Consider the following 27,852-nt stretch of genomic DNA (forward strand, 5'->3'; position numbering starts at 1 on the left):
ACAAAGGACAGTAGGCATTTCACATGTACACATGAGAGTATTTATAATGAGTATATACTAAGATACTATAATTAAGTTCACATATTAAAGTTGCTATTATGAAGGGAAATTGTGCCAAAAAAATTCAAGGATCCTTAACTTCCACTGTTTGCTTACTATTTTGCAGAAAATCAGTCTCATCACAGGACTGCTTTACTCTGGGAGCACTTCATATGTATGAAATGCTGAATAAATGTCCTGGAAAACAGGCATTCCAGCATTAAAGAACTTACAAAATTTGACTGTAATATTCTGCTCTCACATTCTAGATCACCTATTAGAAATAGGACAGAAAACAATTTCTAGCCTGACACTGCACCTTCTTAATTCAGTTGTCACAAGACAATGTTACTCTTAACTAAGGAGTTGCTCACTGCATATTTCAAACACAGTTTGGTCAGAGTTCATTTCCAAAGTACTCAGGATGCATGGTGATATTCATCTTATTCTATCACGTTTTAAGATATTATCTGAAGCAAATAAGTTACAGCTGTTTTTAAACATGAACAAAATTTTATAGAAAATTTACTAGCTTTGCCTGTTGTACGATATTGTGTGGAGGTCTTCTGAACATGCTTTAAAACATCGTGGCTTCTGTAGCAATTATGGTTGAAGATTTCCTTAAAATTTTTATATTTATCATGGACATCTGCCAACTTTTAGACTTTCATTAAAGAATGTCAGAGTTTGGGAGTTGTTTGTATTTATCGTGCTTGTAAATTATTTAGATGACTATAGTGCACAGATGTGTGTTTAGATCTGATTTAGATAATACTCAATAGGGTTTTATAAACATCAGAAAATTGCTTATTACCAATAGCACAGCTGCATTAGCAGAAACCAATAAAAGGATGAGGGAGAGAAGGAATCCTTTTTTGTTTTGTTTCACCCCTGGAGACTGTAAGGCTTTGTGATGGGAGCAATACCAATTGAGAAATGTATATACTTGACCATACCACAAAAACATCCTTAACTACCACCAAGGCCAATAACCTTGAAAGAGAAATTGAAAATGGAGTTTCAGTGTAAACAGGACCCTGTGGTTACAAAGTCTGCAGTCATCCTTTTCCAGGTGTAAGAGCTCTGATTTAGACTTCTCTGATGATAGTTGTTTCATGAAATCTTACCCTCCCATTATCACAATCAGGAATTTCTCTGCCTGTTGCAGAGGTGGCTGTTGCATCCATACACAGACCAATGCTGCTCACTGCATCACTCTATAGAGCTTTGTGGCTTTGCTTTTCCACCAATGATGCAAATGACAGACTCCCCAGAATTAACCTGTCTACCACCATTCATTTGCAGTAAGCCACAAAGGCAAGTGAGTATTTCAAGAAAGCAACATCAAGTTTGAAGTCTCCCTGCTGACATAACACCCTGCAGACTGGGATTTCCCCTGGAAACCTATTGCTAGAGCCTGTTCCTCTGATGTAGGCTGTACTGCCTTTACATTTGCCTTATGCAAAAAAAGTCTCATCATCAAAAAATGTAAATTGTGAGGATATTTGTTCTATTATTACTATTATTATTATATACCCTAAAAGGCAGGGTCTATTTCCTGGCCCTTAGGCTTTATTCCCAGGTTCAGTATCTGATTGGCACATGGAAAGCCTGCCACTTTGGGCACCAGAGTGAGCTAGCTATAGGGACGTGAGTTTTAATTCTATGGTTTGTGCATAAAGAAAAAGCTTAAATCCTGCTCACTTGTGTCTGGGTGGACTCTTTTTTACAGCTGCCACTTTCACAGGGCCTCACTTGTTAGTGGATTTACTACATATAGTAACTCTTTAGCAATTTGTATTCAGCATCAGTGAAAGCCTGCATGCTTCTTATTGTACCAGATGCATCAAGAGTAGATGGAGTAGCTACTAGATCAGAGCACTTCTTACTACTGATATCTTCCCTGAGTGGTCTCTCCAGGACTTGCACCAGATTTTGAAGAGCAAGTAAAATGGTTAATTTCTGGATATCTTTAAGGAATGAGGTCATAATATTCACAACCAAGCACTCCTGCCCCGTTGCCCAATGAATATAATACAGTTCATTACCCTATACTGCTTCAAATTGAATAAATACTTTGGGCTTTAAGCTTTTTCAGCTATGGTAATATATGAGATAAATCTGTGCTCCTCAAAAGGTGAGGTGCTTTTTAGTTCTCTTTTCTTGCCTTCTGTGGGCAGAAAGGAAGCATTTTCAAACTGATCCATGCTCTGGTAACTAGTAGCCTTACTGTGTTTCTTTCCTTCTGGGAATCAGTAGATTCCCTTAAGTGCTACTGGGAAACTTGATCAGGCCTTTTTCCCAGTGCCTATGGCTTCTAGACAATCTACAGGATATGCCCCAGCTGCATCAGTGCTAGCTGGTACTGGGGCTAGCAGTAGATTTTGGCTACCTCACCAGACCTTCAAACACTCTCACCCCTCTCTGTGCCTGGCTAGTGCTCTTCTACATGCAGGAAGAAGTTTGCACTTGATGGGTAGAACCAGCAGAGAGGTTACCAGGTATGATACTCTTTTTGCAGATAACTCAAGGGCTTTGCTAAATTCTTTAGTTTGCCTCTCACTGTTTACCAAGTCTATCAGCTGCAAATGGGAATATCGAGAAGGATACTGTCAGTCAGTGTTTTCCCATCCTCTCACCACATCAGGTCAGCTTCCTGTCATCATGCATTGGTGCCCTCCATTCTGCTTCCCAACCAAATCAAGAAGAGCAATGGGCTTCATTGGTGTTGAATTTCAAAGCCTTTCATTCTCATCTACTGGGGCAGATACTTCCACAAAACATAAGCACCTTGAGGTGCAAGCACTGAGTAGCCAGTGCCTGTATTTCCTGTCTGTATTTCCAGCCTCTCTTCCATATAAAATCATCTCCTATCATTGCACTGTTATCTTCACCTTCTTGCTGTAATGAACATGCTAATTTTAAGCAACTCCCAATTAGTTTTCTGATTGCTTACACAAAAGCAACTCAAACGGACTAAAGGGAACCCTCTCAGTTAAGCCAGGGATTTAAGGAAGTATAGCAACAAATCACCAGGGATTTTATTTTTCTGAGAGTGGTTCTTATTTACTGAGACTTACCCTGACTTCCATTTCCTATCTCACTTGTGCTTCTACCTCTTGTCTCATTTTAGCCTCCATCTCTTCCCCTATCTGCAGGTCTTCCTGTTGTCCAATTATTCTCTTGCAGCTACCTGCCACCCCTACTCACGCCCCCATTTGCACACTGGTATCTCTACTCCCATGTTCTGAAACCCTGCCCCTTTCCACTAAAATATTCTCCAGTGACTCTGCTTCATTCACTCCCCCTCCCTATAGCTCCTAACTACTCCTCCTGTTCACCTATTGTGCCACCTCTGTCCCAAACTACTGCTGCCCTCTGTCACCTTGGCCCTTTTCCCCTGGCTCCTGCTGACTCTCCCATGCCTTTTACCCATTTCACTAATCTTGTTTTACCAATTTTACCTTTCCTTCCTCAGGCTCTGCAGTTCTCTTGAGTCATCTCATATTGTCTTTTATTGGTTTATATTACAGTCAGGTAGTTTCTCCATTTCTCCTTCCTCCTCCTGCTTGGATGCCAGCAGAGGGAGTGGTTTGCACAGTTCAGGGAGTATCGGTGCTTTTAGCCTGGTGCCTGCTACTGCAGGTACACAGATGCATCATACCATCAGCAGAGATGGAAGAACATTAAAAACCATGCAGTAAATTCAGTTCATCTTTTAATGCTGGCTAAACAAATGAAACTGTAAAAATGTCATCTCATGACAATTCATCTCTCAATTGTACTTCTCTTTTGCTTTCACCTTTTATCCTATGTCTTTATTTTTCTTGGTGAAAGGTATAAAATTTAAATGAAATTTTTTTGCTCAGAGAAGTACAAAAATATTCAACCCCTCTCCTCTCTTTAATCTGTAATACAAGGAAAAAAATAAATGTATAAATATCTTCTGTGTTAGCATGTAATCTATAAAAGCAATCAGCTCTTACTTATAAGGAAGTGGCTTAATGGGTTATCTGATTAACTTCTATATAGGTGTATAGAAATGTGCTTAACTCAGGTATAAAACTGAACTGAGGGAATAAAATGGGTTGGTGGGGCGGGGCTTAGCATGACTGGCATACATCTGTGAGCATTGACATCCTTTGGCTTTTATGGTGCAAGATTTTCCTTCTGCTTTCCCCTGCACCTTAGCCTCCAGGACAGAAACATTAGGAAAATTAAGACATAAACCAGACATGAACTAATAAATAATACTAAATAATAGTTCTAATACTTAAGACAATAAACTTGCTATCAGCAACAAATCTATTTCCTTTTAAGATCTGAAGTACAATGCTCAGATTGTTGTTCCTTTTCCCTTTCTTATGTAAAATGCAATTCATATTAGAAGCTTTCTCCTCAATACAGACTTATTTTTCACTCCTTGAGGTTTTATGTCTTCTTTTAAGCAGAATCCAGAATGACAACAAATACACTGCTTATCTGACACATTTCTGGGTCCTTTCCGGGCTAGATTTTTCATTTTTTTCCTTTTTCCAAACATTCCTAACCAAATGTTTGGATTAATTTCCTTAAAAAAAAGATCCAAACAGTTAAGCCACCCATGCTGTCACAGGGTTATGTACAAGAGGTGTCACAAGACCTCTGATATTCAGCACTGGTGAGACCACACCTCAAATACTGTGTTTAGTGGAATCTGGGTTAGAAGCTAAAAAGCAAGCTCGATAGGCAAGTACATGCCACACGTCAAAAAACAAACCTCAAATTTGGAAGGTGGTCATTGAAAACCATGCAAAATAGCCGTTGTAACTTGGCACACAGTGCCTCACAACACTTTTACCATAGCTTTATGCAGAGAGGTTTATGGGCATCATAACTAACCACTGCTGCACACAGTGTTTCAATTAGCATGGAGGAAGACACCATCATTTCCAGCTTCAAAAGTTAAAACCAAGAGAGTAAAAATGAAAGTGTTAAAGGGGAACCCTGCTCTCCAGGGTTGTGGAGACTGAGCCCAGGAGGACATTTCTGTAGAGTGTAGTACAGGAGAAGATGCAGTCCAAAATCTCTTTACACAAGCACCAAGAGGAGGAGACATGATGACAGACCCAGGTGGAACCAGGTGAGGTTTGCAATGCTGTTAAGGGTCTTGGAGGGGTGAACAGACAAAATCTCAGAGGTGTGCTGGTCTGCCCAAGACCAGCTGGAGATGAGTGAACACTATAGCTGCACTGCTGTGCTATTAACCCCTGCTAATGAGCTCTGATGAAAGGCATAATAAAGGTGTATGAGTCTCTGGTTCTGGGTAAACACATGTTCAGAATGAAGATACATTGAAATGAAAAGTGTTTAGAGCAAGAATCAAAATTAGAACTAAGATCACCTTACTGTGGTAACATGTTCTCTCAGCCTTACTGCAATGACTTTACCATACTTTCTTAAATTACAACCATTGTGTTAATCAAAATGAAAATAAAACATATATCTTACCTGATTTTGTCCCATGCCATGACATGGGTACAGTATGACCCTGTGTCCAGTTACTTGATGTTCATTTGTAGGGTTGTAATCAAAACAGAAGTTTTCCATCCCTCTATTCCTCAGCTAATCAAAACAAAAGAATATTTTAAAGTATTAGTCTGAAGTAAGGAAGATATTCTGTGCTCACTTTACACCCATCCAGCTGGGCTGTGAGATCCATCCCAAAGCTAGATTAACTGGAATAGGCCAAATGGATCCAATGGTAACATCTCTCAGACTAATGCAAAATAAAGCTGTTGGGACCATCTTGACTTTGGGCATGGGAACAGCCAGGCACCATGGCTCCCCCTAGGAATGACACTGTGCTCCAGTGTCTTTGCAAAGGAAGTAGGTAGAAACTACAAAAAACTGTTGAAACCCAACAAGCCAGCAAGTCATGCAGAACAAAATAGTCTGCCAAGTCTTTTTTTCCCCTCCCAGGATCTATTTGTTCAAATTTCTTATGAAAAGATGACTACATAGTTCTCTCAGTTTGTCAAATGGGAAATGTTAGAAGGAGCTGTTCTCGAAAGGACTCCAGTACCCTCTTGAGGTTGAACAAGCAGACAGATTTTAAGATCAGAAATCATGTAAGCAGGCAAAACATATCTCTGAAAGAAGACACTAAATGTAATCTTAAACGCTCTTTACTAATGTTCCTGAGCTTTGGCATAAGAGATGCATAACTTTTAAATGAAATTTTAAAGTATTAAGTTGGCTGATTTTAAAAACAACAGGCTAATTAGCAAAGACTTGCATTTAAGTATTCAGGAGGTAAAAGTAACTGAAAATAAGTTAAACAATGCCATAACAAGTACTGATTAACCAAATCTGAAATTACACAGAGCAAAATAGGTTCTGTAAACAAGAAGCTGAATGCCCCTGTTGCTGAGTGTAATTATATCACAGAGAAAAAGAATAAGCATCGTAAATCTCAGAAGAGTTATTTCAGCAAGGTGTAATTTCACAGTTCTTCCCTAGTCATGATAATTTTATCCTCCATTCTTAATGTGGAGAATGAAGGGACACAAAGGAATTGCAGAAGGCTAAAACCAAACAAACAAGACAAACCCTCCAGGACCTAAACCCACCACAGAGCAAACCACACAAGTTGGAAAATTAGATACTTGTGTTCCACATATGTTTTGCTTTCCCAGCTTCTATTTTCAGTGCTACCCAACATCTTCTTTTCATTGCTTTGTGCCCATTCCCACACTAGACCACTGCAAAGCTCCTTGAGCAGTCAAAAGATGACATTTTGTTTACCTTTCTAGTGCAAGGCAAGAATTACACTTAGAAAATCAGGAAAGAGAAGTGTCTTAGAGAGATCATTTTTTTAAGCTATCATGGAACTAGATAAAACAAACAATAAGGTTCTCATGTTTCTACATTCTACAACAAGAAATGTCAACTTAAAAGTCATAACCACTTAAAACTGGTAATTATATCTCTAAAAATATAAATTGGTTTTGGTCATTGTCAGCAGCTCTCTTCAGGATCACAGGGCCTCTCATCAGTATGTTTAATAACGTATGACTTTACCTGACTGTCTCCTGGCTCCAAGGCCAGCAAAGCCTTTATCTGTGGTGCCCCTTCCAAGAAACCCAATGCCTCTGCTACCACTCTTCGCCATCCCCCCCGGCACGTGGTCAAGCATGTGCTCCCCTTTGTCACTCAGAATTCTAAATAACCTTATTTGAAAATGCCATGCACCATCAGAACTACTGCAACTCTCCTATGCATGTTACTCAATGCTCATATACACACCACAAAAGCTGTTTAAAACCTCATTGAACTTAAGCTTTATTTCAGATGGTTAAAAAACGAGGCTGTACTCCCAGGACGCTACTATGTGTGTTCTCTCATTGACTTTTTCATGCACAAATGCTTGTGGTACATGCTGACATATTCCTACATACACATGGTCCATATTTTGACCTGGTTCTTTTAGTTCATTTTATCACACAATAGTAGATGCTGTTTTGTGCCCACACTTTATTAGGAAGCTGAACAGGTATTCAAGATCCAATTTGTGGGAATATATTCTAAGCTTTTAAATGACCTGATCTGAAATGACACACAAAGATTTGAAAATCTGCACCGTTTATGCAAAAAAATAATAAAATCTGCCCTGTTACAAGGTAGAGAAAAAGTATGAGAGAATTTGTGAAATATTTTTCTCTTGTGAAATGAGAATACATTTTTACGTGTAACAGCTCTACCAAAACAGTGATCATCCACTTATTTCTGAAGCTATCTTTGTTCCTATATCCATCATAAAAAAAGTCATGCAATAAGAACAAAATTTTCTCTGTGACTTACCTTAATTCTTTTGCAGAATGCTGCATTAGAGAAACAGAAGCAAGAAAAAATGTTGATCACCTTGCCATTGAAACACATAGTTAAGTTCTAAAACAGTCTACCCATGCAGGACCACTGGCAGTGTCTTTCTACAGTATTTGCCTCCTATTGAAACGTTGCCAGTGTTACTCTACAATGACATTTAGTTACCAGTCTGGAGGCTGGGATAGGTAAAAACCAGCAACTATTGAGATATTCACCTTAGACCTTATCCCTTTCTGCTTGGAGGAATTTAAATCTGTTGTTTCCAAACATCTGGACACTTGCACGTAACTATACGATATAGATGTCATTTTATGAATAATTATTAGTTTGGGCTTGTGTGTTTTGGCTTTTTTTTTTAATAAAATCCATTGTAAGCAAAGCATCAACAACAGATTTTCGACATTAAAACTTCATTACATTAGTTGATAAATACGGCCAGTGGAGCACAGCCAACCTTTCTCTTCATCCACAAAATAGATCAGAATCCTCTTTATTTCACCGCAGTGGCAGTGGTGCTGACGTATTAGTGATATGGGCAGATGATACTGTGGGACACAGCAAAATATGAATTTGCAGCAAGCCAAACAGCTTCACCAGTACTGACCAGACGAAAGCTTTTACCGCAAAGGTAATCTGAGCAGTTACAGGGAATGATTTTACTAAGTGTATACTATTTTCATATCACCTGTTAATTTAAGTGCAGTGTTGAAATGGCTATACATTGATGTGTATACAGCCATGTATAGTTGATGACTACGATCCTCTGAAGGAACCAATGATGATTCTTTGCTGTATTCACTGCTGGATTCATTTGCTCACCCCAGCAAGTCCAGATCGCCCTGGAAGGCTCAAAAATATATAAGCATGTGGCTCAAGCCATGGTGTGTTCACTTGAGTTTACTATCAAACCCTTGAATTTCTTTCCACTTCCTTTTAAAAAGTCTTCATCAAGCTTTCAGAGGCTGTACAGCCAACCTAGTAGTGCATATTTTCCTGTGATGTACATAAGATCTCCAGGTCTAGTCAGTCATAATTTTGGGTACCAGTTCAATTTCAAGTGGAAGCTCTACAATTTGGATTATAATGCACTTTTAGAGATATACCCTAAAGGAGGCTGTTTCGGAGCTTCTGAGAACTTGGAATTTCACATATGCACAATTATGTTGGATAACATAATTTAAGCCAAATAGCTAAGATCTCTTATTCTGTAAGCCTGTCCACATCTCATGTGATATTCAGATAATTTATATAATGTGCTCTTTCATGTCACAGCAAAACAAAATTCTTCACAGTTCTAAAATCTTTCTTTCTGATTTTCTCAAGGTTATATCTCGTTTGAATTAAAAGAAAATTATGACTAAGCATTTGGAAATTAATTGAAGATGAGATGGTCTTAGAGGAAAATGTGGAAGGAAGCTGTCAATAGAAAGATTCAAGTTTTTGATCTCCCAATTGATTCAGTCAGTCACAGATGCCTTTATGGTTAGATAGTCTCAACAGACATCTACCAACTTAGTTGCTTCACTGGAAGAAATATCAGCTAGAAAGTGTTCGAGGAGAACAAAGAAAAACTTCTCATGTTAGAACATAGTATGGTCTCACTGCCAAGTCAAAAGGTTTAGTTCGTGTCCCATGAAGCCCAAGGAGAAGTAAGATGATATTTCTCTCATTTTTAGGCCTCAGGCAGTTTGTAGGAATGCAACCATATCTCAGGAGAAAAAAATCAAAATTCAGTATGTTGACATAAAGTTTTAGGCAGCTAACTTTTTAGACAACCAAGCTTAGCAAGAATATTTCTATCTACATATCTAGAAAAAAAAATAGCACAAGTGTGTATGTGTCAGACATGGCACTGAATGCTGCCTAATAATTGTTTACTCTATTTCAATAACACATGGCTGACTTATGGGTAATTTTAGATAGATTGTCAACTTCAGTTCAAAAGTGTAAAGATTTTCAGGGGACAGACAAATCCCCACATTCCTTTGTATTCTCTTTGAACAATTAAATAACATCACACTAAGCTGTGCTGTTAACAGAGCTGCCACTTTTAAACACAGTATTTTTGTGAACCAGAAAAGCACTACACAGCTAAGGCAGGAGTAAAAACATGATCAATGATTCACTGAAGCTAGCAGATGGGACTCAAAATCCACAAATCAGTTGAATCAGTAGGTGTCATTTTTGCACTCTCAGTTTCTGTACAGAGCACAACTGTACTTTAATCACATTTTAAATTCTTCCTCCTCCCAAAAATGGTGTAATCTTATGTTCCAAACTAGATGACAGCATTTAAGAATTGTTGTTAGAAAAATACATAGAGCACACCTAAATTACACTATAGATACCACAAGCAGCTCTGAACAAGAACTATTATTTCTAGGTACTGTCAACACCTTGCTTGAGGATGACATGTGCAGTTAAATCGTGAAAGAAACTGCACAAATTCCATCCCCTCTCCAGGAAGTTGAAGCATTATCAGCACCACCAGTCTAGCTTTTCTTTTGGAGGGCAAAGGATGGAGGTGGAGGGAAGATAAAGTTACTGAAATGCTCCTGGAAGGTACGTCTTATAACATCTTACTGCTTCAGCTGTCTCTGACCTTATGAGTAGCAATCCAGCACAAAACAACAAAAACTGAACTAACGTTGTACCATGGTTTGTTCAAGGTACTGGATAACGGTGGGTAATACCTTTCACACCAGTGATCACACAGAGATACCACCTCAAGTACAAGCTCCAAGACACATGTAGGAGAGCAGTAACTCTCCCAGAGGCTCCTAAGGGCTTTGCTGACAACTGATGCACTCCCTTGTGGGAGCTCCCACAGCTCCCCATGGGAAATACAGTTCCCCATGGGAAACCACAGCATTTTCACATTAGGATCTTTTTCGTTTAACAAGTAACAAAGCTATTAGGGTAGACTGTGGGGAGACTTGGTTCCTGTATGTTTTGTATGCCCACAGTGATCAGATTTTTTCTGTTCCTGAAGGAGATCCAGCAGAGACTGAGTAACTGAAGGGCAGATGGCAGGAAGGCAAGGGCTGGAAGTGATGCAGCAGTATGGGAATGCAGCTTAGTTGGATCTGCAGAGTGATCAAGCTACCAGTGAAAGTACTTCTAAGTCAATGTGGCATTGGTAATCAGGGGAGGTATTTGACATATCTTTGCCTGGTGGAAAGGTGCAGTTTTGTCTTCCCAACATGCAGCAGGTATCTGGTGATTCTTCAGAAGAAACAGGTTATTTGCTGCATCATTCTCTGCCTTTATCCCTTCCAAATGAGATTACAGAAATGTGATATACATGGAGCTACAGTTTATATTTATTTGTAAGCTGCAAATAGCATAGAAAGCTGTCAATTCTTAAAAAGAGAAGTGGATTCTGATATTGAACCAATTGCTGTGAACCCTTGCTGGTCTAAAGTGACCTCCTGATTAAAAATTAACATGTTGGTTTTGACATACAGAATCCCCTATGATTTGGGAGCACTTAGCACCAGCTCCCTTTCCCATTACCCTAGAGCGTCAGTTTTCATCGGATAAAATGTGCAAAGACATGTTTCAAAGCACACTCTTTCTCCTTTCAACTCTACAACTAAAAACTAAAATACTCTACTGTTCTCTTTTTTCACTATGCAAAGTTTAAAGAAATTAAAACAACATCCTTGGCCACCTTTAACAGTCTAAAGATGTCACTTAGCAGGAGAAATTGATGGCAACATTACCTGATCCACTTTCTCACAGAACTCTTCCATAAACAACAGCATGCCATAAAATAAAGATTCTCATAGAAACCACATTTTAAAGCCTACCAATTCTAACTGAATTTTACCAAAATCCCAAACTGCCTTTGGCATAAAAATACCTTCACACTGAGTTAGTAGGAGGGCTCAGAGAACTGCAAGGAGGCCCTTTCTCAGCAGCCACATACCATTCCAAAGAAGCCTGGTCTGTCCTCGGGTACGTGAAGTTCTGGATACACATTCTCCAAGAACCATTTGAAGTCCTTACATTTCAGCTTCTCTCGAAGAAGTCTTCTTTCTGTCACATCTCCATATGGCTCCTGAAAGAAGAAGAAAGAAATTAAAAAAAAAAAGATTAAAAAACCCCCATCCAGAACAGATGCTCTCTTTTAAATTATCTACATAGATTATTAGGAACCGTATGCTACAGTGATGAGTAGGACTTCTAGCCAGGAAAAATCACCATGTTTGGGTGCTGGATTTGATTTCATTATCCTTACATTTGTTAAATGTTGACAAAAAGGAATTGGAACTGTGCAAGTAAAACTTTCAAATATTCTAGAAGACATTCTGAGAAAACTCCCTGAATCTGCAAGTGAGGAAGCCCTCGAATATAGATTGCTGGAGACCAAGAAGGCATATTGGAAAATAAAACTTTCTTTAACTGGATAATTGAAAATCTCAAAAGCAGTGAATGATTCTTGAGGACTTTAAATTATGCCACCATCTATTTGCAAATTACCTGTACAGTTTTACACTTAACTGATGAAACCTGTAAAATCTGCTAATGTTTCCTTTGAACTTCATAGTTTTGGGGGGTAGGGAGTATTAAGTCATAAACCTCCAGAGAAAAGCTTTCATTGCAGGCTTTTTCCCTATCTATGGATTGGAGCAGAGTTCACATCTTTTCATGTCTGTCTTCAAACATCTATCTTTATATTGACTAGGGACTTCAGATACTCAGGCATGAAATAGTGTTCACTGCCCCCAGATTTTTACAGGTCACTTGACACACTCTTCCCTCAAACAACAAATTTATTTGCATTTCTCAAAGCTGTGGAAATACCACTGAAAACACAAAGTAGATGTAAAACAGAGGCAGAGATGCCTGTCTGAATAAACAAACAGTGTGACATATTATTTCTGAAGTCTGAACATTAATCTTGAAGTGAAACTTCATGGAACCAATTTTTGCAGCCATAGCTTCAATCTTTTTTCCATTATGCTATAGAACTGATTATTTGGGTTTGATGAAGTAAAAAGGTCTGAACTCAGCTGATGCAACAAGTGGTACACAGAGTATTATAGAAACCAGAGTTCTTTGGCAACAGCTCTGATATGGGAAAAAAGACCACATGAGTTTTAGCTTACATCCACGGTGCTACAATAAGCCAATATGCAAAATTTCCAATACTAACACACAAATATCCTTTAAAGATAAAGTACTGCCATTAGAGACATAAGGTGCCCAGCATTTTACAAGAAAAACTGTCAATGTTTATTGCTCTTTTTGCGTATGACAAGCACAATCAGCCTGTCATTGCCTATGGGTGAATTCCACATTTCTCTCTAAGTCAGACTCTAATAATAAAACCTAAATGGCTTTTATGACGTTAAAGTAAAAAAAAAAATACAAGTGTGTAGACTATAATAGTCTAATTACCTAGTTTAATCCAAAGGAACATAAGATGGAAGCTAAGCAAATGTAGCTTCCCCAGCATCCTCCAGTGTATCTTTTAAAAGCCTAATGGTTTCAAGAGCATTTTTTCCCTTGGCATATCTATTGGGGTAGGCAACTCAAACTTGCAGGGAGTTCCCTGTGCCTCAGTCCCTAAGCTCTGGGTTGGTGTAGCAGGAGATGAGTGCCCAGCAGCAACTGCAGGGCAGCTCTCCTGAGGCACATAACCAGAGAGCCAGTGCCTAGAAAACTTTCCATACAAAGAGTAGGTCCTGAGGAGATCAGGCACCTCCAAAAACAAGCGACAGGACAGAATGATTTCTTCTAGGCCTGAATTCTGGGCCTTGTGTCAGAGGCTCATTTAAACCATTTCTAGGCAATGTGAAGACATCTTCCGTGTTATGTGTCTTCTGGCCTCCAGGCCTCTCATGATAAATATGTCCAAGTTGTTAATTTGCACACTGCTTCACTATTTTGACATACTCAATTTTCACAGTATTTATCTCCTGAAAAATTTTGTAAACGAATGATCTTGTATTTTTGTTTCAAAGCAAATGAAAATACTAACTTAAAAACAAAACAAAACAAAAAACCCCCACAGAACCGATACTTTAAGTATTCTATTTGGAACATTCTCATCTGAGTTCCTGGGATTTATTTTAATTAATTTAATCTTTTCAATATTGATTTTAGGTTTGGAGGGTTTTTTTAGGAAACGTGGTGCAGCAGTAAAGCAAACAGAAATATCTATTTTATTTTACATCAGTCCAAAGTTTTACATTTATCACAAGACAGGTAATTTTGCTAAGGATTATTATCATGCTGTTCATCTAAAGGTCTACTGTTCACTCAAACTTGTTGATTTACATTCATTAATTGCATTTCTGTAATTCTTTATTGAGAGAATCCTGTATCAGCCATTTCACAGAAGTGCGCATTTTAAGCTGAACAACTCCTCCTTATTTTGGCCACCTCACTTAACAGTTTTTTTCTTCCATTCATTCATTTAATATTTACATAGATTTGGCTTTCTTGTAGTCTTACAGAGTTTCAAATTTTTTCCAGGGTATTAAAAATTATACACTTATTCTATGCTTGAGGAAAAGTTTTAGAAGAAATAAAAAATGAACATAAAAAGCACTTCAAGTTAAATATTAGTTTAATTAATAGTTAGTTCATTGAAAACAAAGTCTACTGAGATTGCAGGAACAATGGACTTGAACTCACCAGGCGAGCGTGCGGGTTTCGGTGGTAATAAAGTTCTTTATATTCATCCATCCACACTTCAGCTGCACGCACACTGTTTGCCAAAGCTTTGGACCGCGAGTATGGAGCTTGTTTGGGGAAAACATGACCTACATGGGAGCAAGGATGGATCTCAAGACTTCCTCCACACTGCCATATCTGAGCAAGGAATTGACATCGTGTATCATTAATCTGAAACTTTGCAAGCAGAAGGATATAGTAACAACAATGCATAAGGATAATACCTTCTCGAGAATCACACTGCACTTTAAGTAACACATACAATAATTTTGTGTGTCACTTGATGAATAAACTAGATAAAATTACATTCTTGTTGTGTCAGTAATTTGCTCTGACTTCACAAGGAGATAACCTCATCTCTGGTTTTATCTCATGTGCAGTATCCCTTTCTTAGCTTTACGTTCTCATGATAGGATGTGGTCTATGATATACGTTATGCAGGCATTGTTTATTTTCCAAATTAACCATGTGGATAGCCACTTCCAAAAGAAATCAGTGGTTGACAACTGATCCTTACCAGAAATCTTTGCCCATATTCTACTGGAAAGCTGACTTAACAAAAAAGGTAAGCTTGTCATATCATTGGAGAACAGTAAGTTGTGTTCCCATTTGTATAATCAGCACTCTAGAAGAGAGGCATAAGTGCCTGGTAATAAAGTCAAACTAAATTAAATGAAAAGAAGCAGCAAAGTACTTCTATAACTAACTTATGGTGGTCCAATCAACAAGAGTGAAACAACCTCCCTTATCTAAACCAATATTCCCACTTGCTGCCAAGGAAAGTACTTGCATATGAATATGGAACTGGCAGAACTAACTCTGCCCTTGTGCTCATCCTCCTGCCTCTGGCTCCCCAGGTAAGGAAATGTACGGCCCATAAGTAACCACCAAGTGGATCCATTAGCCTCAGCACTCTGTGCACATTTTTCTAGCTATACTCTTCTCCTCTGAAAACCATGGACTTATGGCAGTTCACCTACACACCCATTTTCCCACTACCCATTCTGATCTCAAGTTTGATGTAATGAAAGGAAAGCACACTTAGGTATTCCCTATTTAATACTGCGTGTAACCACAACACGGCAGATGTCCTGTTTCTGAAAGTTGCCTGACACAAGGTTTCTGAAATTTGGTCAGATGGGAGGAAAGGCAAGACATGTTACTGCACTTGAACTAACTTGAGGTTATCACCAATGACTCTGATAGACTTCCTATTTCATGTGAGGTTTTTCTCTTCTTCTTCGCTGCTTTTCAGGGTAACAATATACTTGTCATTTGAACAGAAAGATAATTAAAGGAATTACAAAAGAAGTCTAAAATTCTGTACTGATCTTTTAAACAATTTGCATATTTTCACACAGAAGTTACACTACTGCCATTTTGAACACTGTTATGAAACCAGTAATCCACTTTCACTTTAAGATCTCCCTTTTTGAGAGTGGTTCCAAAACAGTATTTTTCATAATTATTTCTACATTCAAAATTAATTTTTGAGTTGCAATTTATCATGCAAGATTTGTTAGCAAATAATAAACAACATTAAATTTAATGGTTTAAAAATTTCGAATTTGTTATATTCCACATAAGCATTTTAAATTCATCATTATTTTTTAGATTAGTCTGTTTTTAAACAAGATCTGAGGAAGAGACAATAAAGACTACTGAAGTAAAAATATACAGCTAAAAAGGAAGCACATGCTTCAACTCTTCTTTGATAAACTCTGATTTCAGTGTAATGAAATAGACTGAAAATACCTCTGTTAAACTGACGCCAAAGAGAGAATTCCATAACAGCTGAATTTTCAACAGCTAAAACTCTCTAAAAAATAATTGTAGGTTGCTGAACAATGCTGATTGAATTCTACTTATTTCACTAAAACAGTTCAAAACTTATCTTGTCTTCCTATTACAAAAGCAAATTAAATATATTTCAGCTAAACAATTCCTCAAAAGGTTCATTTATTTTCATTTTCATGGAAAACATTATGACCTCTATATATAATCAGGTACAAAAGAACAGTCACAAAATAAAGCAAGGAATTTAATAGAGAAACTAAAGTTGATTACTAAATGCTAAATAAGTGACTCTGGAGAAGATTCTCCCATAAAACTATTTCTTCTGTAACAGAAAAGCACATTAGGTTTCATATATAATTTGCACGCTCACTTGCATAAAGAGATGTTTCTTTACTACGTTTGGCTAACTCACAGCTCTCATTATAAAAGCACGCATTTTTCCTTAACCTCGAGAAGAAAACAAGGTGACATTCCTTTTTACTTTCATTTTCACCTTGATGCATGCAAACTACCAGTATTTTTTTTTTTGTTTTCAGAGACAGGTGGTGGCATTATGAAAACCTACTGAAAATGCTCAGATCTCGCCTTGCAATCACCTTGGCCAATTGACGTAACGCTGGGGCAGTGTATGCTAAAAAAGAAAAGCTCTATAAGCTCTGCCAGCTCGTTCTAACATCCTAGGATTCTCTAGAGGAAATACAAAAAAAAAATAAAAAAAGGATGCTACATCCTGAACAAAGGAAAAATGTGAAAAACACTATGTTCCTGCCCCTCTCTCTGCTACAATTTTTCCTGCTGACTTGCAGCTGAGCCCCCCAGAGAGGTTCTCTTGCACAATCTGCTGGAATCTAGGTGGGTGGAGGCATCTCAGACACATGGACCCATCCTGCCTGCTCCTCACACAAGACAGATTGCCAGATCCAGACAGAAAGAAACAATACAAAAGGGTCAGAAAAGAGAAGACCCCAGATGATAGGAGGCATATCATCCAGGCTCATGGGCAATAAAATTTCTAAAAGAAGAAAGGTCGTTTCACACATGGTGGGCTGAAGGACAGACCTCAGGTCTATCAAGCCTCAGTCCCCAGAAACAAACTTACATTGCAGTGCCACTAGCAGGACTAAGAGCAGAGGGAGGAAGGAAGTTGCAACCAGGTTCCCCTTGCTCCTTGTACAAGAGGGAGAAGATGAAAGAGCATGTTTTGAATCCCTCAGAAAGAGGAGTCTGAATGCCCATTATGCCCATGAAGTGAAATTTTATCCAGCTAAATAGCATTAAGCAATCCAAAATCAAGGTACATTGACTCAAATCTGCATTCAGCACGTAGCTTCCATCTCTCTTAGTCATCGTGCTTTTAGCAAAAGCTTTTTCCTTGTTGCACCTCTCAAAACCACAGAGAATTTCTTTGGTTTAGAATAATTGAAGTACAAGAGAGAGGAAGCTTGAGGACAAGTCTTTTCATGTCATTGGGAGTGAGTGGTGTTTACAGAGAGAAGAACAAAAATAAATTAATTTACAGTGTTTTTGAGTAGTCCTGCTCCTAATTTTCAGGTCTGACACCTCTAGAAAACAAGGACAACAGCATTAACAGTGATTTATCCCTCCTGACCTCTTTGAACACTGTGGGTAGCCAAAAGAACACAGTTAAATAACATCATAGCACTCTGGTTTTTTCCACAAAAATCCTCACCACAGGGAGCACAAATAGAGGGGCTCCAAATCAAACAGAGGAAAGCATGTTGCGTACAAATGGCCAGATCCTACTGGCAATCTGCACCAGCAAAACTGACATGACAAGGCATATCGGTTGCCTGTTGCACAGTCCGCCCTGTAAAATCATTTGTCTCCCAGAAGTTGCTTGATCCACCTGCACCCATGTGCCTGCTTGGCCCCTGGGGGGCACAGCAGTGTGCTCATGTGCTCTCTCCTGGGGACTCTGCTGCTCCCTTTGTGGTCTTCCTGTGCACTAGGCCACCTATGATGCTTTCTCTGTCCCATGAGGAGACCACATTCCTCCATGCTAAAGGAGTAAAAGCACTGCTCCTGTATGCTGCTTCACCTCATGGGGTCAAACACCTGGTTCAGGGGGACCTGTAACATAAAAAATGAGACTGGCTGCCAGAGCCTCAGAGGTCAATGACAATGAAAACTTCGGTCTGAAGCAGCAGGCAGCACAGGGGCACTTCAGATCATAAAGGGAAAGGATCAGTAGTGTTCTGTCTGCAAGCCTTTGTCTCCCGAAAAGTGAGACACAAAGAGCGGAGAGCCAACAACTGCATGACGAGCATGCTGTCTTTGAGACTTTCTACAAGGAGTTACAGTTCTGGACACCCCACAGCTGGAGAAAGCTGGGAGACTTCTGCTTCAGAGGGTCACAGTGCTGATGGAGGTGGGTCAACTACTTTAAGCTTCAGGTGGAGGCCTGCTGAATTAGACCAAGACTACTGAGTAGGCTGTGTGTTTGGACTTACATGGCAGAAACTATTCCCTGTGTGGAAAAGGAGATGGCCATAAACTTAAACAGCATTTCTAATTGAGAAATCCCCCTCCATAAGGAAACAATGTCAACTCTAGGCCTGTGTTTATTATCTTTCCTAATAATTTTCTTTCCATATTTCTGTACTCTCTTGGCTAGGATTCCTGGACTACAGGCAGCAGGAGACAGGAACAGCAGCCAGGAAGACCCCATGCTCCTCTGACATCAAGAGAGACAGACATCAATAGAGACAGTCTGCTGATGCCTTCTTTCTCAAGAAAGTGGGTTTGTAACATTAAAATGCTATTTATCTCTGAAATCTGTTGTCACGTGGTACCACAATTCAGTGACTCACAGAAAGTGATGGGCACAGCAGACAAGGGAAATCCAGAATAATAAGTTGTGAATTCCCTGAAAGTCACAAGCGGCCCTGCAGTGTCCGTGTCCCTCCTATGTCACCACTGGATTGCTACAGTGAGCTAAGTGTGAAATGGGGCAAACCATAAACAGCCAGTGCTCAGTGGGAATCAGCCACACACTGGTAACAGCTGAGTTGAGCAAAACAAGACTGTTTTGCTTGTCAGTCTGGACTATCTTGTGTCTCCTTTTTCCCTGCTGTAAATCTTTTTCATTACAGTATCTCCCTGCCTCACACCTAAGCACTGACCCACCCCAGCTCTACTCACTGGCAGCTCTACAGTTCCTGGACATCTTCCCCATCACCTTATATAATCCTTATACAAACTTTTCCTGAGGTGAAACAGAATAAAGCCTTAAAAGAAGTACAGGGGCTGCCTTGTCCTGCCCCACAGGGAACAGCCACCAGCTGCCTCCTGCTCACTCCATCAACCACAGTGAGAGCTCTGAGTCACATCAAAGAATTACAAACTCTTCTTTCCAATGACCTTCTTCAAGCCACACAGTGTAAACTTTACCCGCTAGTATCACACCACTACTTGCATTTTATACTGCCACTCAAAACAAAGACATGTTTTAAAAAATTTCTTTAAAATGCCTGTTTGGAAGGAAAATAACAGCTATACCAATGTGTGAGAAAAACATTCATATAAACACCTTCCAAAAAACTCTCTTCTTAACAGTTGCTTATATTACAGCTATTTCACTATGTAAAAGGGCATAAAGAAAGAAATAAGAAACTTGTTTTATTCTCAGGAAAAGAAACTTTTAATTAATCCACCTACCCTAAATGAGAATTCAAGGTTTTCTCCTCCCCAGACTTCCATTCCTGTGTCATATGAACCAAGATAATCAAAATACTTTTTGCTTACAGAAAACAATCCACCTGCCATGGTTGGAGACCTATAAAAGAGAATAGTGACTCTGAATTGAATAAAAAGCAAAAAAATTAACGCACCAATCAAACAGACAGAAAAATACAATATATTTTTATTTTCCATTTTCTCAGTCTTTTCTGGATACAAAGTAAAAGCCAGATGTTGATTGGTTATCATGAGGTCATTTAAATTTAATTTTGTATTAAAAAATTTGTACCTGAAACAAGCTCCAGAATGTATAAATATTGTCTTAAATAATTTTTTGAAATTGCAGTGTCTTTGTATATAAATAATTTGTCTCTTACCTTCACATAACAGAACATAAATTTGGGTTTTTTTGTAGCAGAACAGTATTAGTCAGCTCTGAAATTCTAAGTGCTTTACCTTTATGTATTTTAGCTAATTAATAATTAAAGAAATATTTGTGCTTTGGTAATTAATGTTCTTGATCCTATTGAAATCAAGTGAAAAAGCTCTCAGACATCAATTAAGAATTAAGTAAATATAGCCCCTAAATATATGTGTTTTCTTTCTAAGATCTGCCCGTTTGCATGTTTTAAAATTTTTTACTAAGTTTGAGGAAAAAAAAATAATCAGGAGTCAAGACTGGATCCTCATGGATGATCACAAGGCCCAGAGTGATAGTGCACTGAAGGGATGTACTTTCAGTAGGGTAGCGTGTGCACATATTTATAAACTTGTATTTGTTCAATATTGTTCCTAATTGTTTAGAGTCTTAGAAAATTACTCTCTTTATACCAAGTATATAATGCTGATTGGAACTGAGTTCAGCCGACACTTTATGAATTCTGCTAAATTGCTGTTGAGGTAAATATTAACAAATGCAAGATGCAGTGATCAATTAGTCTTAATCTGTCAAAACCAATTTTACCAGCTATCTTTTTGAAGCAACACTGTCTCGCATTGTCATATGCTGTTTCAAATACTGGAATGAGATGAGGCAAGACAGAAGGAAAAAAAACAAACTCCATAACCAGTCATTCTTCTGTCTCCCTCCAGAACTCATCTTTCCAAACACAGCTGTTGATGACACCACTTTAGGCACTGCTGCATTCTCCAGACACTTGTCGAGCTCACAGTCCTCAGGCTACCATGAAACTTTATCCCTCATCATTCTCCTCTTACTTAGCATGTCAAAGACAATTCATCTTGTCATGAAGAAGAAAAAAGCATCATATTTGAGCTAAAGGATTTTAAAACATTTACTCTATTTTGAATTTTTTTGAAGGAGGATGTGGACTAAGATATGCTGAGAAGGACTAAACTACTGCCTCATTTTTCCCATTTAAAAAAAAAAACATTCTCTCAGTTGAGGATAAGTTCATTAATATTTGTGAAGCACTGGGTATTATTATCACAAGCCACTTAGAAAAGACTGAGAAAAATTAATCACTCTGTATTTGCTGTAGTCTGTAAGATAACATATTATAAATAAAAGTAAGTACTAACAAAATCACAGTATTAAAAATGCCAAACAGCTTAATTTATTACAATACACTGCTGAAATAGAGCAACTTCCAAGTTGAACACAGCAGACCCTCAATTATCCGGATTTTGTGTGCAGTGCCCATTTTTCAGATGCCTTGTTTGTTCTATTACCTTACCTCTCCTTAAACCACAACATGGGTGACAAATAATACCAATTGATTGCAACTAAAATTAAAATGAAACTAGTACCCACAAGGAAGACATCAGAGTGAGCTCCTGTGAGTTAGCCCTGAAGAGAAACCTTAGTGGATAGAGCTGTATCGTTTCATAATCGTTCATATCGTTTCAATAAAGAACTGGCAAACTGGCTCACCTTTGAAAATAGCACAAGGAACCACCACTATGGTTACAGCACAGATAAAGTCTTCAAAATAACTTCTGCATTCTAACTGGTTAATGACTTTTTCTCTTTTCATCATTGCCCATGATATGTTTTTTACAACACGCAGCTCTTTGCTTTACACAGAGGACATCCTTCAGTATTTATCAGTTACACCCCTTCCAAGTGCTGATAAGCATCCCTGGGAGTTTGCCTAGAGGAGTCAAAAGGCTACTTTGTAATAAGGATTCAATATGGAAGATGACATAGGAATTTCAGCTTTTAGAGCAATATTTTTTTCCAAGACCAAGAGCTTTTTTGTAAGAAATGGGGAACTAAGCAAAATAAGTTATTTTAATGCTTATTATTATTATTATTATTATTATTATTATTATGCTTATTTATTTCTCAAATATTTTTCATCACTTGGCATTTTCAGGTGAAATCAAAAACACATTCACAGTATAAGATGCATAAAAATTAACCTGATCACATCAGTCTTGGACTTCCTCCGTTTCTGTTCTCTTTCAGGGGTACTATGCCAAGTGAAGACCAGCCTCCAGTCAAATCCACCAATCTGTGGCTCACCAGCATTTCCCAAGTACTCAAATGTATTCCAGTCAATAACATCAATAACAGGGCAGACGACAGCTGTTTCTTCTTCTGCAATCCTGGTATTTTTTTAAAAGAAAAGGATAAATTCCATTAGAAACTTCTCTCAAAAGCTATAACTGACAAGAACAAGGAATGCTTACGGATAACAAACACAAAGTTTTGCTCCTTTTCAATTCATACTGCAATACAAGGAAATGATGGCTACAGGAATAACCACTGGTTTCCTACTGAGGATGCATCAGGAGGATGTATCAGGATGGACTCAGCTATAGGCACCTGGCAAGCATCAGTCTTTCTGGACAGTGGAAGTGAGGAATGTCAGATGACTTAACACATTAAGCATCTGGCTTGGCTTCCATAGCAAGTATCACATTCTCAACAAAAAAAAGCCTGTTTTCTTTTTGTACAGGTTGCTGCATTTAAGAGAGTAGCACAATTGTACAGTTCTGCCAAAGTGAATAATAAACTATCCAGCCTCTTGGCCCTCAAAGTCATGCTTGTTCTTGTAACTGTGATAATCCGCATAAAGTTACACAAAGTACTACAACAATAACTCAAAAAGAAGCCATGAGCTTCTTTTGTGTGTTATTCTGAACACTCAACACTGGAATTAGATCTCCAACAGTGAAATATACATGAAGGAGGCTTCCAGAAACCCTGGCAACATAGAAGATGAAAAGGAGAAACAAGATAGCACTGCAGAATGACATACCTATCAGTAAGGATGATCTAAAGTTAGTCAAGATCGTTATCATACTAAGAATACATCAGAGCTGATGACATTTCTTGCAGGTCGACTTCAAGAAGATAAACTCCTTCCTCCCATTGCTCAATACCATGTAGGGTTTTCTGGATTCCTTTCCAAAGCCATTTGCCCTTACAAATGGCAGTGAGATTCTTTGCCTTTTCCTCAACTTCTGGAAAGGCCTCTCTCAGTACTAGGGGCAACTTCAAGCACACAAGCTCAAGCTAAGGTCTTTCTTCTGAATCACTGTTTAGCATCTTCTCTACACTAGTCCTAGACATCCCCTGACAACTCAGTGAAATGAAGTGACTTGTTTGACTTCAGGGTTCTGGTACTTGTTTTAGCCCTCAGTCTTCTGGTTTACATATTCCAGCGGTGAAGGAAAAATGAACATGTTATATTGTCAAATAAATAAGAGATGCGGTGTATTTGTCATTCAAAGAGAGCGAGTTCCTCATGGGATTATTAAGCTTAAAACCCGAAGGCTGACCAAGGGCTTAAACTCTGAAACTAGAGCAGCTTGTGAAGGTCAAATGCAGCAGAGAACAGCAGCAGTTCCAAAGAAGTATTGTCTGAGCTGACAAAGACTGCCTTAAGTATGAAATGGTCTCTTGTTGCTCGAGGGAATATGCAACACAGCTGTTTTCTTCATTATCATCTTCCATTGAAACCTTGAGCACACAAAAGGGTTTATATAAATATGGCTATCTCCTCTCTCAGTTGCAGAAAACTAGTGTACAAAGCAGTGAGAATCATATGTACACAGAGAAAAAAAAATCTCAGTAAAATGTAAAAATGCTTTGCTGCTCCTGTAGCAAGTAGGAAAAGGAGTAAAAATAAGGTAGCTGGAATATGATTTCAATTATGAAAGGAATCACATAAGTGAAAAGCCATCTCTTTTTCCATAAGTTAAGAATTAATTAGATGGTACAAGGCACAGGCAGCTTACAAATACAACTATGTTTGTGCTGCAAAACGCGCCGTTGTATTGCTCCCATACATTTGAATCAGACATGCCATAGAAATTCCCCTTAGAGATGTACGTCTGCATCTTCACAAAGAGCAAGAATTCCAAGACACATTCAGGGCTAACTTTTTACAGGAGGTGATTTATTATGTGTAAAATTATCCTAATCCTTCCTCAAGATTGCCATCTAGTGGTGTGCTAAAGAAGTGAAGAAATTTCAGAAACGGTCACACAGTTTCTCTAAAAGTCAGTCGTTAAATCCATGCTCATTATTTGATGTTTACCCCTTTTCCTTTCATCATACTATCATAGTAAACCCACAATCAGCTGGAACGTATGGCATGAAATTTAGAAACAAGGTAAGTATGGCAATTTTAAGTAAACAAAAAACTAAAATAGTATTCTAGATACAATTTCAAATGGACCTGGGGAGTTTGAGAACACGTCCCACTAGGTATCAGGAAGACTTGCATGCATCAAGACAGCATGTGCTTTTGGAAGTCTTTCTCTATTTTGCATAGGGCTGTTTTTTCTGGTCTTTAACCAAAGTCTGTAGTAGCCCATGGGAATCTTTACAGGACGCAAATCAAACCACTGGCCTTGAAGAAAGAATTTTTTTTTTTTTAATTGTGTTTTAAAGAGAGCTGGTTTGCTATACAGAATGTTTAGGAGATCTGATTCAGGTACTCTATCTATCAGCATATCCTAATGGCACCCACAGGGTAAAGACATAAGCTGTCAATAAGGGGGGCAAAGAAATGGATGTGATGTGGGGCCAGCAGGATGCTATGGTGAGGTGTGCCAATGGCAGAACTGACAGCAGGAAAAGTGCACGTATAGCTGATGAAAAAGCGTGGGTGAGGCTTCAAGAATACCATAAATATTCTAAGCCATAATGGAGAGCCTGTACTCTGGTTTCTAGTTTTTTTGTTGGAGCTTTTGGGGGGTTCTTTGGGATTGTGGTTTTTTTTGTTTGTTTTTAATCAATGGAAGTTCTCTGAACAGCCTGGCAGATCTGCAGTATAGACATGAGACTACACAGGTGTAAAATACAGCGTCCCAGGACAGATGGTTTCCAAGTAAAAGTCAGTGTTGATATAACATTAAATCCTCCCTATCCTACCCCATCATGTTTTATATTAGAACCAGTTTGGAAAGATGGATTTGCTTAGGACTGGGAAGACGAAGTCTTTTGACTTGTATTCCACTCTGCTTATGTGCACACTGTCCTGCAACAGGGGATGCCTCAGGGTACGCATCTTTCCAGACCTTCTCCTCATCCACAACCCTGGCTGACAGAAGCAGACACCTTTCCCAAGGTAGTTTCACAGCTGGGGGTGGGGGGGGATTCCTTTTCCTGAAAAAGAGAAATTTCCCTTGTATGAAGAAAAAGAGAGGCTTGGTCCCCAGGAATAAAAAAAAAAAATCCCACGTCCTGATCTTTCACACTTCCATTTGCTTCCCTACAGCCAGGAGACAAATACTTGTAGTGCTTCAGGGATCAGGTGGCAGTAACATTTGGTAAATTACAAGTCATTTTTCCACTGCAGAGAAGAGTCAAACTGTCTCATCTCTGCTTCTCCAATGGGAAAGAAAACCAGCCCAGAGCATCAGCTCACCTTTCCAACAGTGGCTCCAGCCAGCCCTCATGGCATTCACAGTGGCAGTCCAGGAAGGTCAGGATGTCTCCTTTTGCCACAGATGCCCCCAGTAGCCGGGCTCGAACCAGCCCCTCTCGCTTATTTGCCCGGATAAGACGCACCTTGCGCAAACCAGCCACGTAGTTCTCCAAAGTCTCCTTTAAATGTTCTATAACAAACAAACAAAAAAAGGAATAATATAGTTCTAGAACAACTTGTTAATGTCACGCTACAGAAAGTTCTCTCCTCAGTAGTGTACTGCTTATAGCAGTACCTTAAAGATACTGGCAGTTTGAACTCCTAAGAAAGGACATGGAAGAAGCACAGAACTAGACGGACACAAATCATAGTTACTTTGAAGAAATCAAATGCTTTACATTTGCCTCTGTAATTCATTTCCAGATTGTTAAATGCTTCTCAAATGTTACTTAAAGCTTTTTCTATGTTTTACTCTTCACACAGGTCACATGTAGTGGAAAACGCCAGCAGCACCTTTGTGTCTCATTATTCAAAATAAACCAAAGAACTAGGTAGCTGTCATTACATGAGAGACCAGAGCAACTTTAGAGCAATCCAAAATTGCCCAAATCAGGAAATCTAAAATGTTTCAACCAGACTGTAGGTTATCTATGCAGGCAAGCTCTCACATACAACACATGCTTCCCCATTCTAAACTAAATTCGGTTCAGAAGCCAAATTTTTCCCTAGCACACTAAAAGGAAAAAATATTTTCCAATTAGATGCCTATGTTGTACAATATTATGGTATGTGACATGAACAGCATAACTTTCTCCTGTGGACTGACTGACCAAAAAAGCCCATCAACAATCAACATTACTTAGAATTATTCTTCCTACCTTTGTCACTGTAATCATCTACAAGAATAACTTCTTCCAAAAGAATATCTGGAGATGTCTCAAGAACACTGTGAACAGTTCGCAGAAGTGTTGACCAAGCCTCATTATAAAAAGCTATCACAATTGAGGTTCTTGGCAGGTTATAATAATCATACTTCTTCTCTCTGCATCTGTAAGGGAGGGTATTACATTTAGTACAAGTGCAAAAACATCTGTTAATTTTCAGAAAATGATTCTCAAATGAAGAATTTGTATGCTATTTACTAACTGTAAGCAAGAACATAGAAAGGATCTTAAAAGAACTGTATGTTTGTGGAAAAAAAGTCATGCAAACACTTTCAGGAAGTTGCTCTTCTAGAAGCTCTATTTTCTTAGAAGCCTTATGACTAAAATTTTGCAAACTCCCAGAATGTCTAAAAAGAAAAATAATAAGAGGTATTCTGGGCTGGTGCACATGCAGTAGATGTCTTTGTACAATATTAACTCAAGTAGAAGAAGAAGCAAAAGCCAAAACATGCCTCAGATTACAGAAAGAAAATTTAAAAACAAACAAACAAATCCCCAGCAATCTAAGTCCAGTAAAACCAGTAACATTAATTAATGATCACTTGTACTCTGGAAAATAAAACAAGAATAGATAGTAAATATAAAACTGTGAAGGAAGAGCAACATACAAAGAGAAAAAAAAAACCAAACAGCAACAGAACTGAAACATATGTACACTAAAGCAGAAATTGGAAAGACCACAGAACTGCCAAAATATAATAGTGAAATCCAGAAAGACCATAAACAGACAGAAATGCAAGGGTTTGGCTCTACAGAGAGCCAGGAAGTTTGCAAGCCATTGGATTAAGCTCCAGAATGTATTTTCTATAAATACATATAGGAAGTTCCCTAAATGATCATAAGGATGCCAACAAACTTACAACTGAGCCAAATATATAAATTGTGAAAAGAATCCACTGGTCTAAAAGAATTTTAAAATAATGATCATATTTATTACAATTTTTCCCCTTTGCTTAGAGCACTCCACATTAGCA

General features: G+C 38.5%; 1 protein-coding gene across 1 annotated transcript in view; it reads right to left on the bottom strand.

Annotated features, from left to right (window-relative positions):
- The window catches only part of GALNT12 (polypeptide N-acetylgalactosaminyltransferase 12), a 45,239-nt gene that overhangs the window by 4,457 nt on the left and 12,930 nt on the right, over window positions 1-27,852 (bottom strand). The window contains exons 2-8 of the mRNA XM_050325950.1: window positions 26,813-26,982; window positions 25,935-26,124; window positions 22,474-22,659; window positions 20,068-20,185; window positions 14,554-14,730; window positions 11,837-11,968; window positions 5,530-5,643 (exon numbers count right to left, since the gene is read on the bottom strand). Coding sequence (XP_050181907.1) covers window positions 5,530-5,643; window positions 11,837-11,968; window positions 14,554-14,730; window positions 20,068-20,185; window positions 22,474-22,659; window positions 25,935-26,124; window positions 26,813-26,982 — 1,087 coding nt within the window. The remainder of the gene's footprint in view (window positions 1-5,529; window positions 5,644-11,836; window positions 11,969-14,553; window positions 14,731-20,067; window positions 20,186-22,473; window positions 22,660-25,934; window positions 26,125-26,812; window positions 26,983-27,852) is intronic.

The sequence above is a fragment of the Myiozetetes cayanensis genome, unplaced genomic scaffold, assembly GCF_022539395.1.
Source record: "Myiozetetes cayanensis isolate MyiCay16 unplaced genomic scaffold, myiCay2020 scf1, whole genome shotgun sequence".
Classification (NCBI taxonomy): domain Eukaryota; kingdom Metazoa; phylum Chordata; class Aves; order Passeriformes; family Tyrannidae; genus Myiozetetes; species Myiozetetes cayanensis.